The sequence below is a fragment of the Rhinolophus sinicus genome, chromosome 16 (assembly GCF_057876585.1).
Source record: "Rhinolophus sinicus isolate RSI-liver-muscle chromosome 16, RSI-T2T, whole genome shotgun sequence".
Classification (NCBI taxonomy): domain Eukaryota; kingdom Metazoa; phylum Chordata; class Mammalia; order Chiroptera; family Rhinolophidae; genus Rhinolophus; species Rhinolophus sinicus.
This window is the reverse complement of record NC_142516.1, coordinates 115,126,998-115,144,755: the sequence shown is the minus strand read 5'-3', so window position 1 is coordinate 115,144,755 and position 17,758 is coordinate 115,126,998. Positions and strand designations below refer to the sequence as shown.

Below are 17,758 nucleotides of genomic sequence, written 5' to 3'. Positions count from 1 at the left end.
AAGCAATCAGAGCGAAGGAAAAAATAAAGACTAGAGTGGAAATTCATCAAACAGAGAATCTAGAAATATCAGAGAAAAATCACTGAAAACAAACGTTGGTTTTTGAAAAAATGAAAAATATTGACAAACCTTTAGTGAAACTGACCAAGAAAAGTAGAATGAAAGCTTAAATTACTAAAATCAGAATGAGAGAAGGGACATTACTGTCAACTTTACAGATATAAAATGGATTATAAGGGAATACTATGAAGAACTGTATGCCAGCAAATTAGATAACCTAGATGCAATGGGCAAGTTCCTAGAGAGACACAAACTACCAAAATTGAGACAAAAAGAAAATTCTGATTAGACTTCCAAGTAAAGAGAACTTCCCACAAAGAAAAGTCCAGGCTCAGATGACTTCAGTGGTAAACTCTACCAAACATTTAAAGAAGAATTCATATCAATTCTTCTCAAGCTCTTCCAAAAAAGTAGCAGAGGAGAGAACACTTTGTAACTCATTCCATTAGGCTAGAATTACCCGGATATCAAAACCAAAGATATAACAAGAAAACTACGCATGTAGACAAAAAAGTCCTCAATAAAATAAAACTGAATCTGATTAATATAAAAAGGATTATATACCACGACCAAGTGGGATGTAGCCTAGGAATGCAAGGTTAGTTTGACATCTGTAGATCAATAAACCATATGAATAGAACATAGGACAAAAACCACATGAACATCTCAATAAATGCTGAAAAGCTCTTGTTAAATCCAACTGCCTTTAATTGTAAAAACACTGAACAAACTAGTAAAAGAAGAGGATTTCCTCAACCAGATAAAGGACATCTACAAAAACTCGCAGAAAACTCATACCTAATGGTGAAAGACTGAAAGCTTCCCTGTACGTATGAGTACACGTACGAGTCACCACTTCTTTCAGTATTGTACTGGAAATTCTAGCCAGGGCAAAATAGGCAAGAAAAAGAAAAGGCGATTGGAAAGGAAGACGTAAACTAACTCTATCTGCAGAAGATACGATCTTATACATAGAAAATCCTAGGGAATCCACTAAAAAAAACCTATTATTATGAGCACAGCAAGGCTGCAGAATACAACGTAGACAAAAATTAATTATTCACTGAATAATCTGAAAATGCAATTAAGAAAATATTTCTATTCATAATAGCATCAAAAAGAATAAAATTAATAAAAGAAGTGCCAACTTGGACTCTGAAAACTACACAACATTGTTGAAAGAAATTAAGGAAGACGTAAATAAATGGAAAGACATCCTGCATTCATGGATCAGAACACTTAACACTGTTAAGACTGTTATACCCCCAAACTGACCTACAAACTCAATGCACTTTCTATCAAATCTTAGCTGTCTTTTCTTTTTTGCAGAAATTGACAGACTGATACTAACATTCATATGGAAATGTAAGGGACCCTGAATACCCCAAATCATCTTGAAACAGAAAAAGTTTGATGACTCATCCATTCTGATTTCAAAACAACTACAAAGCTATAGTAATCAAAGCAGTGTGGTACTGGCATAAGTACAGACACACAGATTAATGGAACAGAATTTAGAGTCCAGAAACATAAATGCTCACACTTTTGGACAATTGATTTTTGGCAAGGATGCCAAGATAATGCAATGGATAAAGAATAGTTTTTTAAACAAATAGTGTTGGGACAACTCCATACCTACATACAAAAAAATGAAATTGGACCCATTCCTCACATCACATAAAAAACAACTCAAATAAATCAGAGGCCTAAAAATAAAACTAAATGTTAAAACTCTCAGAAGAAAAAACAGGAATAAATTTTTGTGATGTTAGGTTTGGCAAAGCCTTCTTAGATATGACACCAACAGCATAAGCAATAAAAGCAATAAAAGCAAAACATAGACAATTTGAATTTTATCACAATTTAATTCTTTACTGCAAATGAAACTATCAAGAAAGTGAAAAAAATAACCCACAGAATGAGAGAAAATATCTGCAAATCACTTATTGGATAAGAGACTTGTATCAAGAATATATGAGAAACTCGTAACTCAATAATACAAAAGATAAATAACCCATTTAATAGTCAAGGGATCTGAGTAGACAGTTCTCAAAAAAACAAAACAAAAACCAAAAAAACACACAGATATACTGTATACTGATAGCTAATAATAAGTCCACGAAAATATCCTCAACATCATTAGTCATCAGGGAAATGTAAGTAAAAAATACCACTTCATACCCACTAGCATGGCTAGAATCAAAAAGACAGATTGCTAACATGTGGCAAGGGTGTGCAGAAACTGGAACCCTCATACATTGCTGGTAAGAATGTAAAATGGTGCAGCCACTTTGGGAAACAGTTTGGTAGTTCCTCAAAATGTTAGATTTACCATATGATTCAGCAATTCCACTCCTAGGAATACACCCAAGAGAAATGAAAACATATGTCCATATAAACTCTTGTATACAAATGTTCATTTGTATATGAGCAGCATTATTGATAATAGTCAAAAAGTATAAACAGCCCAAGTGCCCATCAGCTGATGAAGAGATAAATAAAAGGTGGTATAACCATACAAGGGAATATTATTTGGAAATAGTAAGGAATGAGGCATTAATACATGCTATTATACGGATGTACCTTGAAAACATCACACTAAGTGAAAGAAGGTAATCACAAAAGAACAAATATTGTATTATCCATTTATATGAAATGTCCATAACGTTAGAGAGAGAAGAAAGATTAGTGGCTGCCTTGGGTAAAAAGGAAAAGCAGAAGTAACTGCTACCTAATGGGTACAGGGCTTCCTTTTGGGATGATGACAATGTGCTAATTTTAGATTGTGGTGATTGTGGTTGCACAACTCTGTGAATATACTAAAAACTATTGAATTGTGTGCTTCAAATGGGTGAACTGTATGGTATGTGAATTATATTGCATAAAGCTGTGAAAAAAACTTACATACAGTGTGACCATTATAAAACCATCCGTCAAGATATGTCATACTTCATCATCTTGTATGCCTTACTTAGTGTCTCCCACAAACCCGGGCGTGTAATATAAGTTCTACCAACATGTTTGTTTCCCTTTTCCCACCTACCACAATGTTCGCTATAGTTCCTTGCATATAATAGATGACCAATAGAATACTGGTGCTTTAATTATCTTACTTATGCTTAGTAAAATCTTTCCTCATAGATAATCGAAAATAAACTTGAACTCAGTAACAATATTCACAAATGACAAATCAGTGATGAATGGCCTCATAAAATGTCCCTTTGTAAATTTTTTGAAGTACTAAAGTATGACTGTTGGTTACAACAAACTTTTTAATAGAAAATATTTATGGATACTGATATTACAAATGGAAACTAAAATACTGTTTAGACTTAATAATTTTTAATGTTGGCAAAATATAATAGTTCCAAATGCATAACTTGACAGTGAACACAATGTATAAAAGTATAAATTTAAATCAAAAGGTTTTTCATGGTCACTTAAAACAATAAAGCTTCCACATCAGTTTATTTTTATGGAAGGATGCGTGAACAGAAACAAGTGATTCTTTTATATACTATACTTGAAACAGAGCTAGAAATTATTTATTTTTTAGGAAGCTGGGAGAAAAGGTTTAACTGTGATAGGAGAAAAAGGAGGATAATGAAAGTGAATAAAAATATGTTGTTATCATAGAATTTTATATCCCATATTATTTTATTAAATTGTAATGACTTTTGTCTCTAATTTTGACTCACCAAGTCTATAGGATCTACTAATGGCTGGTTTGGCTGAAATACAGAATCCTCATTTTCTTCTTCATTCTTTTTGGAAGGCATTTGCTTATTAGAAGGAAGCAAGTTATACCACAGAGTGAAAATCTCATTGGAAAATGGTAAATCTGCCAGACTGATCTGAGTTCCAGCCTATGTGACACGAAAGAAAAAAGATAAAAGAGAAAATAAAATACTTAAGTTCATATTTACTCTTTCTGACATAATTAAGATTATTTGGCCAGCTTGTTTTATGGTTTAAAAAAAATGCAATACTCATGATATAAAGCATTGGTGGATTTTTCTAAAGTTGGAGATGTTTTATATTTTCAGGTATAAGTAAATAAGAAATAATCCCAATCTAAAAGCCAACTTCAGGATTCTTTTGTGAGATACTATTTTGCCCAAACCTAATGACTAAGCATGCAACATTTTGTAAATGTGAAATTATTTTTAAATGAAAAGTTAAAAAATAAAAATAAATAAATGACTAAGTATAAACCATAATATTTCTTATAATATGCTGTAAGAGTTATTTGATTATTATTCAAAAAATCCATTATACACTGAAAAATTTTAAAAGAAACAAAAACTCCACTGTGGTTCTTAAATGAGAAATCAGCAAAATTTTTCTTCGGCTAAGTTAGTAGACTGTCAAAAAAATTAAAGGTTAAAAGCTTTAATATTCTACCAAATCACACATATCAGCCAGAATCTAAATTAAACTACCATTTTTTAAAAGACTATCAATTAACATATTTATTAGCTTTATGAGCTTCTGACATATCTATTATATGAAGCCTTTCTGACAGCCTAATGAGTCTGTTATCTTTGCTTTTTTCTAACTTTCTTTATTGTCAGACAATATCAAATATTTTTTATATATGGAAAAAGAACTGCTAATAAGAGATCTATCACTCTTTTAAACTTTGTTCATTATGAAATGTGTGGTTTTGTGTTCCTATTGTACTGCAGAGAAAAGTTCAACTAGAGACCTAGGCCGTTTTTTAACACATTTGAACACTTTATGTAACTTTCCTGGTGTGTAATGGTTTTCTGGTTATTATGCACAGTGGTGTGTTAAACTCACTATTAGTTATGTATGAAGTCTTCTACTTTAGCATTTAAATATCATATTGTTCTAAATAGCAACATGTACATCTTCCTGGAAGCTCTAATACAGGCTGGGAGAATGAACTGAACAAAGGAACCATATAGTAAGTGTCTTGCTTAATTTAAATTTGTAACAGTGAATTATATGAGGGATGACTTTTTGATATCTGGTTCCATCACTCACTAGCTCTGTGACTCTAAATTACTTCTCTAAGCAGTTCTTTATTTGAAAATCAAGATAATCAGGCCTTTTTCATAAAATTGTCATGAGGACTAAATGAGATAATGTATACATACAAAGCACCCAGCACAAGACTCATATTGGGAATAATAAACACACTCTATAGTGACAGTCAAACGAGAGGTCAAAATACTTCTTTAGCCAAAGGGTAGAAACAGAAAGTAGATTTTACAGAAAATCACAATTTATAAGCAGATGTTAAAGGTCTAGAATAAGAGAATGAAAGCCTGAAATCGTTATTTCGGATAAAAAATGAAACAGCCATTGGATATAGCTGAGGCATTGGGCTGGTTTGTAATGGTATCAGGGCTAGCCAAACAGCAACTAGAAAATTCTTCACAGAATATGCGATCGTAAGTGTCATTAGGTAATGGTAATTATGAGAACTCCTACCAGGCATTCTTCCCTTCGGTGTTGACTAACACAGCAAAGATCTACTCTCAGTGTCTTCTGCTGTAAGGCTGTTTGGGAAATGGTCACTCTGAACATATCATTGAATAAAATGGATTCCGTGGCTAGATGGACTTTTGTTCGAAACAGACAGCTGACATCAGTTGAGGAGGGAAGTAGAGCAACCCTAAAGTACCTGCAAAGAACGAAAGCAAAACGAATTTCAGAGATACTTTAATTATACTGGATTCAAAGCTGTAGTTTGAAATTATCTGCAAAAGGGAGAAACATGGGGGAACATGGATTTCGTTATCAGCCTAAAGCTTTGTTGTCTGTGCTCAGCAGCCCCGAGGCTGTTCCTAGTCCACCTGGGGCCACCTTTGCCCCCGAGCCTATGCCCAGCCTGCCACTCCTGAAGGGGCACAGCAAAGGCACATGACAGGAAAGTGAATGGCAACAACATCTGCAGGGCAGACGAAGAGAACATCCCACCTGCCCATGTACAGCCAACTCCAAAATAAGTTATTTCTGAGCCTGGGAAGATAGGGGCACACTGACGGCTTTGTCCCCCAAAATACGCATCCTGAGTGTTAAACAAGAGCTGCTGATGATCAAGTTCCGGGAACGGAACACATTATCTTTAGAGAAAAAGAGAGGCTGAGTAGCATATTGTTACGAAAATTTAAAACAGATGAAATTGAACAGTTCAAAAAATATCACTGTCTAGCATCTCAGAAGTATCAGAAATGACAAACTGTTTTAAGAGTCTAACGCTTTGTAAAATTCAGAAGAGTTAGAGAAAAAAAAAAACTTCTAATACCACTTTAAAGTGAATTTTCTGAGCACACATTATATGAGGACTCACAATTCTTAGAAACAGCATGAGATATTTTCTTTTAAATCCCAGAAGGAGAACATCCATTAAATCCCTCCCTCTATTGCCAGGCTTGTCTAATTCATATTCTAAGAGATGCCTTTCTCCAACGACAAAAACTGTAATTTACATGCAGAGCTGAGGAATGTCATATTATTTCTCTATTTATATAAACACTGATTATGGAGATGAAGCACTAAAAACCTAGTGGATCTGGGGCCACTGCTGTTAAGGCCAGATATTCAGCACAAGAAATCTTTTTTTCTCTGCCTTCATGGGAAAGCAGTAAGGGGGACTATATCAGAAAGCTGGAATGGGGGCGGCTGGATGGCTCAGTTGGTTAGAGAGAGAGCTCTGAACAACAGGGTTGCTAGTTCGATTCCCACATGGGCCAGTGAGCTGTGTCCTCCACAGCTGGATTGAAGACAACGAGCTGCTGCTGAGCTGCTGGAGGGGCAGCCAGATGGCTCAGTTGGTTAGAGTGCGAGCTCTTAACAACAAGGTTGCCAGTTCAATTCCTGCATGGGATGGTAGGCTGTGCCCCCTGCAACTAAGATTGAAAATGGGGACTGGACTTGGAGCTGAGCTGCGCCCTCCACAACTAGATTGAAGGACAATTACTTGACTTGGAGCTGACGGGCCCTGGAAAAACACACTGTTCTCCAATATTCCCCAATGTAAAAAAAAAAAAAAAAAATGTGCTCAGTACAAACTGAGATATCTGGTAAGTATAAAACATATGCCTGGTTTCAAAGACTTAGTAAACAAACAACAAAAAGAAATGTGAAATCTGAAAAAACAAAACAAAAACAAAACAAAAACAAAAAAAAGAAAAAGAAAGAAAGCTGGAATGGAGGGAAAGAATTTTCTATTTCTCCAGACTTCAGTTTTACTCTGTAGCAGTGGCCTAACCATTTACACTATCCTAAAATATTTCCCCATGAAACAAAAGTGAGGTTTTACATGGTTAAGAGCCAAAGGCACAGGGGAAAGAAGGTAGCAGTGCTTTCCGTCTCATTCTTCCCAAAGAGTCAGGAGCTACTTGCAGAAACACTGCGGCTGCTGTTAACCAGCTGAAGCATATATACTCTGCTGGTCATAATTAATAATAAAAAAATACGTTTTGAAGTTAGGGGGAAAATAGAAGTATTTTAAGGATATGTCACACTAGCTGTCATTTTTAGCAGTGTCATTATTTAGGCCAAGGCTTTTATGTATGTGGGTTTGAAAACATGCTGCTATGCATCATGGGAAGGTTAGACCAATTAGACAAGTAACTGTACAGCAGCTGGGGAGCAGAAGCACCCGCTGTCCTCACCATGTGAGAACTACTATTGATCCTGACCTACACTGGCCATCGTCATACCTCCAGGGGGTACTGGTTTGTGACTTCCTATGAAGTGACAGTGACTATGATTGGTTTGGCAGAGGTAGAACACGTGGAGATCCTGCCCTTATAGTAAGGGTTTAAAGAAAGACGTGTTCTTGGGGAGTTCTGCAGTCTTCTCCTGGACTTGTGGGTTGACTCTCGCTGTTCAAGGACTGGATCCTTGGCGGACCTGTCTTCTCCCGGAGATGCCATAGCAAATTAAAAGATGGCCAACGGCACACTCCAGTATCCCAACATATTCATTGGTAGGGAGAAATCATGAACAATATTACGAAGCCAGTCTTCCCTGAATACTATTGACTACTATTCCTAATCTCTGCCCCAGAAGCAGGCTTTCTGGGGTGTCCTAGCCACTCTCCCACATGCCTTGCCTCCTCACTGGTCTTGCTAATAATGTGGAGCCCATACAGCTGGATTCCCGGGGGTACTCCGAGCCCACTCCCCTCTTGGAATCCTATTCCCCTCTGGCATCGATGATCATCAATACACACCCACCACACTAGCTCTATTCTCTTGCTGACTAAATAATCTCCATCTAGGTCTTTTTTCTTAGACCCAGTTTTTTGTTTTTTTTTCTCTGACAATTCTTAGAATATTAGGATGTGAGCTTAAAAGTAAACCTACAGGGAAAACACCCAGAATTCTCATATTTACTCTATTAAGTGCCTTTTCATTGAGGAATATATTCTATTACTTGGAAAACATCCATCTAGCTTGGTATCCACCCCAATTGCTCTTTCTTAATCCCAAGCCCCTGTATTGGCATATTCAACATATCATTAAGTGGACATATGGATTCTGGATTCTAAATCAGAGGTGCTAAGTTGAACTCTGGCTTCTTTCTGGTACTTTCTAGCCATGGGTCCTTAAGAGAGTCACTGAAATTCTGACTCTGGAAACTGTCAGGAAACAGTCCCTTAGCAATAGAGTGTAGCATTGCCACTACTTCATTGGGATTTATGATTTGATGAAGTGAAATAAAGTGAAATAACTTTAAGAAATTATTGGTTACAGGGAAGTGAATATTTGGTGATAACAACAGGACACTCTCACAAGTGTCATGATACGATGTTTGGCAATGCTATGCTGATAGGTAAAATTTATTCACTATATTCTCATGTAAAAGATCAGAAAATTCCTCCAACCCAACAGTAGTCACAATCAGGCAACAACAAAAATTTTAATTGTATTAAAAAAATCAGGCCCCAACCCAGCATAATACAGAATTTCTGGTTGAAGAGGGAGATACAAAGTCTTGATTCATATTCTTAATAATGAATTGGTTGACTAAGAATCAAAACCCAAAATGCTTTTTATCGCATTCTCCTTTTCTCTTTGTCTTTATCTACTTCTGATTAAGACATGACCAGCTTGCTGTGTTTGCTCCATGTCCTCACTTGATGTCGACTTATCCCATGTGGGCAATTCTAAGCTCTTCAATTTGTTCTTCACTGATTTTACTTACACTTTGGAAGCATGAGGTATCAGGAAGGCATGAAGATTTCGGAGTTGTGCTATGATCACCATGAAACTTGACCTCTTTGCATCGTATCTATCAAAAGAGAAGCTGATGAGATGAGGAGAGAGCACAGGCCACTCGTCACTGTGTGGATTTCTAGAACCGCCCCTCCCCTGCGCAAATTCCTTTACCTGAGTCCGATCTGCACCTGGGCCGTCTCCATGATGGCAGCGTCTTCTTCACTGTATGTAACATCTTCGACTTCACTAGGCCTGGGGGCCGGGAAACAGTGAGCACAGAACAGTTTACTAACGGGGTATTGATGGTTGTGTTTACTGTTTGCAGCTTAACGATTGTGAACGAACACCGGAATGAACAGTCCTCCTAAAGCAACTCAGGGGGACTGATCCCCGTGAAAACTCACTCTGAGGTCTCTCTTCACCTGTCAAGGGGAGTCTGCCTCTGACACTTTAGGGGAAAGGGTTTCTGATGCCAGACTTTCCTGAGCCTCGCTGGGGTATACCACACCCCTGGACACATCCCAGGCTTTCCGAAATGTACACGAGAAGCAGGCAGTGGCTAACCACTTTACTTCAATATTTTCATTAAAATCAATTTTAAGTCTCAAAGTGGGTGCAGTGTCTTTGAGTACACCAACCTGTTTATCATGTCCCTGACGGATGGCATGTTTCTGGTATATTGACATTTTCAGGCACACAGTTTCTTTAAAGTCTACAGCCCTGACCACTGCAAAGAGTGGACTAATGGCAGCAGTCCATTCCCTGTCTATAACGCACATGCACAGCTATGGGAAAACGGTGTAATGCAAGGCACTCCTGCTGAAATGAACCCTTACTGTTTCACGAAAGCTTCGTAGACCCCGCTGTCTCCAGCAACAGATTCATCAGATACAGCAGCCGACACACACGCGGTTTTCTCCCCAAGCAAGTGGATTACTCTTCTTTTTGGTAATGATTTTTCCACATCTAAGTAGGGAAGAGTGACGGCACTAATTAGGATTTCATATTAGGAAAAGTTGAATATAAAATACACACACAGTATGGTTACGAGAAATCCAAAATAAATTCCCATCTGAGAAGCAAGGATGTTACTATTCAGACCAACAGATGTGGATGATTTGGGGCATTGTGACTTACAAGATTCTTGGGGCACCAGTTATTTTAGTCATTATTCGAGGAAGAACATGGGTTTTCTTTGTCCTGAAATATTTTTAAGGGAAGGAATGAATCACACACATTCTCACTGGCCCCTTCCCTGTTTTAGGTATTCACTGCAGCCACCATACACACAAGGGGTTAAGAAACTAGCTGCCTCCCTCAAGTATTAGAGGTATTTCTGTAATAGGGAGTGTCAAGCTTCTCAGTGGCCCCTTTTGCTCTCCCCTTCTCTCACATGCCTAGTCTACATCTCCTGTGCCACTACTCTAATAGAAGTTAAAGAAAAAAAGTCTTCAACTTAGAGAATTCCTCACCAGTTAATACTATTAAAATTTTTTTTTTATGTGTGCTCCTGAATCTTTAGCACCAACTACCACTTAACTTTTATCTCTAACTCATATTCATACACCAGCACCCTGCGGTGAGCAAGGAGCATTCATTTAAAGCTGTGTTCCTATGTAATAAGCTGCCAGCCTGTGGAGTCCTTTCATCCTCTAGCCGCTTCGGAGCAGGGATCAGTATTGGTATGCATTTCACCCCCTTCTGAGTCGTGACTTTACATCTTGTTAAGATGTTTAAGTTTTAAGGCTTCAGATTACAGGATTGATTGCTGGCAGTGGGAATGCTTTTTCCTTGATGATGAAGTGCCTTCTCTCCGCCCAGCCCCCTTTGTGAGGGGTGAAGGTGATGACATGATTTATTGATTACCCCCAGGAATAACCACAGCAGCCTGAAATTGACTTTGACAATGACAGAGACGACTGTGGAAGGACTTCGTAGTTATTCCAACTTGGTTTCTGTTATCCAGCAGGGATTGGTGCTGGAGAGCAAAATGTCTATAAAAGGAACTCAACTTTACCTGCATTAAGGCTCTACAGCAGTCAGGGTGATGGACAGTGTCACTGCCATGGTCAGACATGCCCTGAATTGCCCAAGCATTGCGGATCTGACCCGAAATTAGTCTTTACCCTTAAAATATGCTTTTAGTTGTTTTTCACACATGAAACTGAGTATCATTTGCAAACAAAGCTCTCGGATATATTTTTCCTTAGGGTGACTTTTTAACTTTTAAAGTACATATATTATTTGTTTTGTGGAATGAATATATATATATATATATATATATATATATATATGTATGTAATTATATGTTTCGTAGAAGCTTCAGAGACACCAGTCTGTAGCACAGGCTTCTCAGACAGACACAGTAAGTAGCAGGCCCCAGCGTCAGGAGCAAGGCAGGACAAGGACGTCTGGGCTTCAGGGCCCCTGGGGGCCGAAGGACCTTGAGTGACATTCTTGCTGAGCTCTCCCCCTCTCCAGCATCTGCCTTCATTTACTGGCCCCTCCAAGTTGACTGACTGTTGAGAAGTGGTCACTAGTGTACACCTCACACACATGAAGAGCAAATGCAGCTTTGAAATGTTCAAGAAATGTTGAGTAAGACCCCTCAAGTCCAAAGCACAGGAGAATGGCACAAAACCCATTCCGCTTTCTCCTCTCTCCTGTCCTTTCCTCCTTTCATCATTTTCAGTGGTTTGCGGCAGGAATATGTTTAGCGGAGTGTGTATTACTTGTCAGATGGAATAATACCGACCACGGCCTGCGAGCTGGGCACCAGGCTCCGGTAGATACTGTAGAGGGAGGGGTTACAGCATTAATCCTCCCAGGACCCTACAAGGTAGATACTGTATCACTCCCATTCACAGATGACCGACAGCACACTGGAGAGAAAGAGTAACGTGCTCACCAAAACACGGCCAGTCAACGGGGTAATCAAAACGTGAGTGCAGGCGTGGTCGGCTGGGGGGCAGAGAGCACCTGCCACCCGCGCTCCTGGGGGCAGAAGGAGGCCCACAGAGCCTTTCTGCTTTGCTGTCTTGCAACCATCCTGGAAGCACCACCCTCATGATGCTTTTCTTTGTGGCTGATTATTTCAGGAACACGTTACCTGTACCTTCGCCACCTGCCAGGTAGCGGCACACAAACCATACAGATGTCTCCTGTGCTCTGCCTCTGCCTCTGCCTCTGCCCCAGGCCACTGGCAGGCAATCTGTCTTCAGTGTTTGAAATCACACAAACAAGATGGATTCTTCTCTCTTTAAATGGCTGAACTGACCGATTAAGTAATACTTAGAATTCCTAGGACCTAAGTACAAAATAAACATGCTTCTTGAAACAGCAGGAAAATACTTCTGAAGAGCCCTGTCCTCTTCCGTGTTGTGGACACACAGTAACACGCGCGGGTCTGAACAGGGCTCCCGGGGCCAGTACTGGAGCTCTCATTTCATCTTTCACTTCACACTAGATCTCGAATAGGCCCCCTCCTTCACCAAACAAGGGTGCCACGCTGTCCTCTTCACAACCACATCTAGTATAGTAACAGCTTTTGCTTCACAAAGGACAACAAATACAAAAACATTAAATTCTCCTTGTTTCTGTCTGAGTACAAATGCAGGAGTAAGAACTCAGTCCACTGCTCTTTTTCTTGGGCTGCAACTAGGAATGCGGCCAGAAGATGGCAGAGTAATACTATGCACAGGACTCGGCTCTCTCCAAATTCACTTTGGGCAGAAAGCAAGAATCTGGCACGAAGCAAAAATTGTATTTATATAGAATCCCCTGGGCAACCTAAACATTGAACCCTGGTACTAATTAGCCAGTATGCTAATTGCTTTGGTTTTATTCTGTTTTAGGCCAACTTTTTTTAAAAAAGCTCTCTTCTTTGCCTTGCTTTTTCAGAACCGGAATCTGTTTAGAAGTATGAAATGCATTCACAAAGCATGTTCCCAGTCAGCTGAACACACAGAGGGTGTCTAGACAACAGAACAGATACTTAATGACTGAATTATTACATAGGGAATGTGAAAATATCTAGGTATATCAATTAAAAACTCCTTAAATGAAGCCAAAATGAAAAAAGAGCCACAGAAAGAGAAGGGGGACGACTACCATTTGTTTATATGGAAAAAGTAACCCTTCAATCATTCCCTTCAAATAACTAAGAGGGAACACATGAAAGCAAAGGTCCCCATTTACCTGCAGTTCCTTCGTAGAATGGCTCCCTAGCACATTCGTGGAGGTCTTTCTCCTCTAAAAGAGGCTGGGATGCGCCTCCTGAATCAGGATCCAGCAATATCTGATTTTCACCAAGGCCAATGTCTGCAAAATGGCTACTCAATTCACAGTCTTCAAAGTCAGCAGTGAACTGATGGAGAGGGACGTCGTGAGAAGACATGGGAAACGTGCCTTCTAAAACCAAGGGAGAGCCGGGAGGGGACAAGGAGGAAAGAGAGGACCTTGAGGACAGAGACGTCACAGACTTGGGGGCCTCGGTCAGGGGGGGCGTGTGGCCTGTTGCTGCAGCTGCTGCCCCACAGGGACCACTCTGGCCTGGCTGGCTGGGGGACTTGACCACTTCATTTTCATGGATGGTGGTGATGGGTCCAGAAGGAATGTAACCACCTTTTTCTTGCAGAAGGAAGTCCAGTTTATACTGATAATCCGCGTCTATCTGGTCACCCTGACCGGTGTAGTAGAGCTCGCTGGAACTGAGGGAATTGAGCGAGCCTCTGCTGGACGTGTTCAGAGAGCCCCGGCTGGAGGCCAGGGAACCCAGGCTGCTCCCAGATGACATGGACAGGGTGCTGGCGGAGAGGCTGAGGGAAGAAAAGCACGTGCTGTGAAAACTGTTCCGACAGGGAAAACCCAAGCACAACCCCTGCTGGCTTCTTTGGACTCCAGAAGAAAAGAACCCAGTGAGGCCAAAATGAACATAATCAATGACAGGGAAAAGGAACTTGCTATGACACCACATATTTCAAGGTTTTTTTTTCATGAACATCTTCAACCTGGCTCTCTAAATATTCTTTAAGCAGCAATCCTACTCTTACTAAAAATCATCCCCCTTTTGCAAAAGTTACAGAAAAAGGGTGGGGGAATCAAATACCTATTGATAAATCTATCTGCATTGATAGCTAGAAGCAATATGTAATTTAAAAATATAGAAGGGGGTAAACAGTACAAAGTGTTAGTGCAGTTACTTTGCTTAACAAATAAAACTTAACAAATAAAACCTATTATTTTGAGAGGGGAAAAAAGGCAGTCTTATAAAGACAAAGAGGTTACACAAAGTCCCTCGGTCTCATCCACTGTTCCTCTGCTCTCTGGGCGCATATTTAAATAGTGAATATCTGGCTAAACCTCCCTCATCCTCTCTTTTTAAAAGGAGGGATGATATGGTGAAAATGTCATTTTCCTAAGCGTGTAGTGAAGCTGAAAGATATCTTCTTCCCATAAGATATTCCAAACGTATTATAATTATGACCTTGGAAAAAAACAAAAAATCTGTGTAACTTTAAGTTTGGTCATCCAAGTTTTAATTGTACTGGTATAACTATTTTCTTTTCTTTTAAATAGCTGAACATAAAGAGAAAAGTAATCAAAGGTGAACGAAAACACAACTCAATGTAGTCAAGAAAAAATTTCCCTTCAAGAACCAAACAGGTTTACCTTTTAAGTTGTGAATGCAGATAAGTAGTTAACTTTGTAGTTTCTTCAAGTTTCTGTAGCAGCTCTTTTCTTCTCTCTTCCAATTTCAATCTAGAAAAAAAGACACAGAAATGAATTTATATATTCAAATGATTACAATAAACTATGAAAACTTAAGGAAAAGAAAAGCAAGATTCTTATTATATAAACATTATGCACCACCAGGGGGAAATCCATGTGAACTCAACAAAGAGGAAACAGAACCGCCAGCAAGAAGCAAAGTAGGCAGAAGGGCCCACAGCCAAGCCTAATGAAGGGGGATCTGAGCCAAATCTCAATGTAACTGAGAATTTTAAAAATTTGGTATCCTAAAATTTTCTTAAATGGGTAAAAAAAACCCACCTCATCTTCTTATGAGTTAAGAAAAGATAGTGAGGAGGAAGACAACAAGAAACTAAGGAAGATTACAGAATCCTACTGGCCTGTGACTGAACTTACATTACTAAAACATTTAACGGTAGTAAGAGCGAATTATAAAACATCATCCTAGGTACTGAATGTGGTAGGGGCTATTCTACAATAGTATCTGGTGATAAAAATTCCAGTCCTAAATTTGATGAGAATTTTAGCAATTAAGAAAATTATTCTAAGCTTTTGAAGCAAGGAAAAGACATAAAAATAATGTCCTTTGCTATCTAATGTCCTCTGCACATCTCATCACCTGCACCAGATTATCATGAAATTTCATCCACTTGAATTCAACTGCACCAGCGTTTGAGGTTTTTCAGAAACCTGTGTACTTGAAGGAGTTATCTGAAACCATATGAAGCACCCATGTGTTTATGTAACGAGGAGCCTGCACGAGGGTCATTCAGGTCACCTTACAGGGTCTTCAGACCTCATGGAAATGAGCCCATTCCGAGTGGTCAAAGAGCAGCAAAATGGGACTCAGGAAGCCACCAGGGTTTCCAGGCTTGGATTTGCTGTCCTAGTTGTGTATCCCTAGGAAAGTCGCTTAATTCAGATCTCAGCTTGCTCATCTGTAAAATGGTGATGGCAATCCTACTGTGTCTACTTGCTCAGGCTGTTACAGGGATCACATGGGGACTGTGTGGGAAAGCGCTCTGCAGACCTCAAAACCAATCTTCCTCGTTCAAAGCCTCGCTGTGACCTGCAAGGTGGTGATATAAAAATTAGCTACGCTTCTTTGGAGAAAAGTTTCCCTGATTTTCAACCTATTTGAAATGTTATGTAGTGTTTTAGGCAGTAGAAAAACATGCCCACATTTTATTTATAGGCAGCTATCTTTTGATGTGTCACCAACACAATTTCATTATATGCTAAAATAAAAACAGTAATTCTTGTCATTTTGTTTAGTACTTCAAAGCGTGATAAATTCTTAATTCACAGCTTTCAAAGGTGTATTTTGAAAAGGAGTACAGTCCCTATTTTTTAATCTCTTAAATATAAATAAAAACTCAACAAGGAAAACTATTAATACAAAATAGATTAACTGAATTAGAAGGTACATAAAGGTCTGGAGAAAGCCCAAAAATCTACCAAAATTCATGTCTTGTGAAACAGGAAAAGCACTTTAGAAGTTTTAAAACTAAATATTTATTGCACAAATAAAGGAAGGCTTTTCTGGTGTGTTAAGGAGGCTGCAGTATGACATTAGTGGTTCACGCTGAAATTCAAAATCCAAAGCTTTTCCTGTGCCAGTCACCAGCGATGGATCCCCTTTGCCCTCTTCCCAGCAATGGCTCAGGCGCTGCCTTCCGGCCATTACATGGGTACTGTGACCTACTGAGGCCTGGCTTTTGTGTTCTTGCTCACATGTTCCCCAGCCATATCCCAGCCTCTGAGAAGGCAGGCACTGGCTCCCTCTCCCTCTTCTTCAGGCTGCCTGAAGAGCCCGGCGCCCCTCCTCAGCACTCCCTTTTGAGGGGTAGACACCTTCGTTGGGAGAAACAGAAGACATGGGAAGTCACAGAACCCTGCTAGTAGGGTGGCTGTTGCTGTCCTTCGTCAAGCACAGATTCCTGCCTCTGATGGAACCACCGCAGCCTCTCCTAGTGACGGCTGGGAGTCTTCCTCAGATTCCTGGTGTCCTTTTTAGGAAGTGAACTCCCAACTTCCTCTGGGCCAGGAATGAGAAAAAATTGCTCAGACATCAGTCCCTTCAAGAGGGTGCATACCGGTCTCTCTAAGCCCTTCTCCAATCTCTGTCCTCCTAGTCCTCCTGGGTGGGAAAGGATCTTGTCACCTTGGTTCCTGAAAGATTCCTCCCACCGGTCCTGCTGCTCCACACCAGCGTTCAGCTGCCCTTTGCAAGACATAGGTAGGGCCTTCATACCCTCCTACCCTCCCTGGTGCCCTTAGGGAGAGAAGCACCTGCCAGCTTTCTCCTGATTCAGATCACCCAGAACTTTCCACCTAGGGAACATTTCATGTCACCTACAGAAATAGTAAGTTCCTCTTCCATTAAAAAATAAATGACACTCGTAGTCCCCCCCAACCCCCTACCTACTAGCTTTAAAATTTTTCTCATAATAAGTGGCAAAAACAATCCGATATAATCATGACTCAGTGGATGGGGATTCGTTCTGAGAAATGCGTTGTGAGGGGCCTTCATTTCTGTACAAACATCACCAAGTGCACATACACAGACCTGGGTGGCTGAGTCCACTGCACACCTAGGCTACATGGTGGAGCCTGCTGCTCCCAGGCTACAAGCCTGCACAGCATGTTACTGTACAAAACAACACAAGATTAAATCAGGAACAAGAGACACTGATGTAATCAAGAGACACAGTAAACACGAGACGGATGAGGTTACCGATGGCATA

The 17,758-nt window shown here is 39.7% G+C and overlaps 1 protein-coding gene across 3 annotated transcripts in view; it reads right to left on the bottom strand.

Annotated features, from left to right (window-relative positions):
• WWC2 (WW and C2 domain containing 2) overlaps positions 1-17,758 on the bottom strand; it is a 170,471-nt gene that overhangs the window by 31,213 nt on the left and 121,500 nt on the right. For all 3 annotated transcript variants that reach the window (XM_019736137.3, XM_074329862.2, XM_074329861.2), the window contains 7 exons: positions 14,931-15,020; positions 13,458-14,077; positions 10,097-10,226; positions 9,432-9,512; positions 9,247-9,333; positions 5,521-5,713; positions 3,759-3,926 (listed from right to left, as the gene is read on the bottom strand). In XM_019736137.3, the coding sequence (XP_019591696.2) occupies positions 3,759-3,926; positions 5,521-5,713; positions 9,247-9,333; positions 9,432-9,512; positions 10,097-10,226; positions 13,458-14,077; positions 14,931-15,020 (1,369 nt within the window). The remainder of the gene's footprint in view (positions 1-3,758; positions 3,927-5,520; positions 5,714-9,246; positions 9,334-9,431; positions 9,513-10,096; positions 10,227-13,457; positions 14,078-14,930; positions 15,021-17,758) is intronic.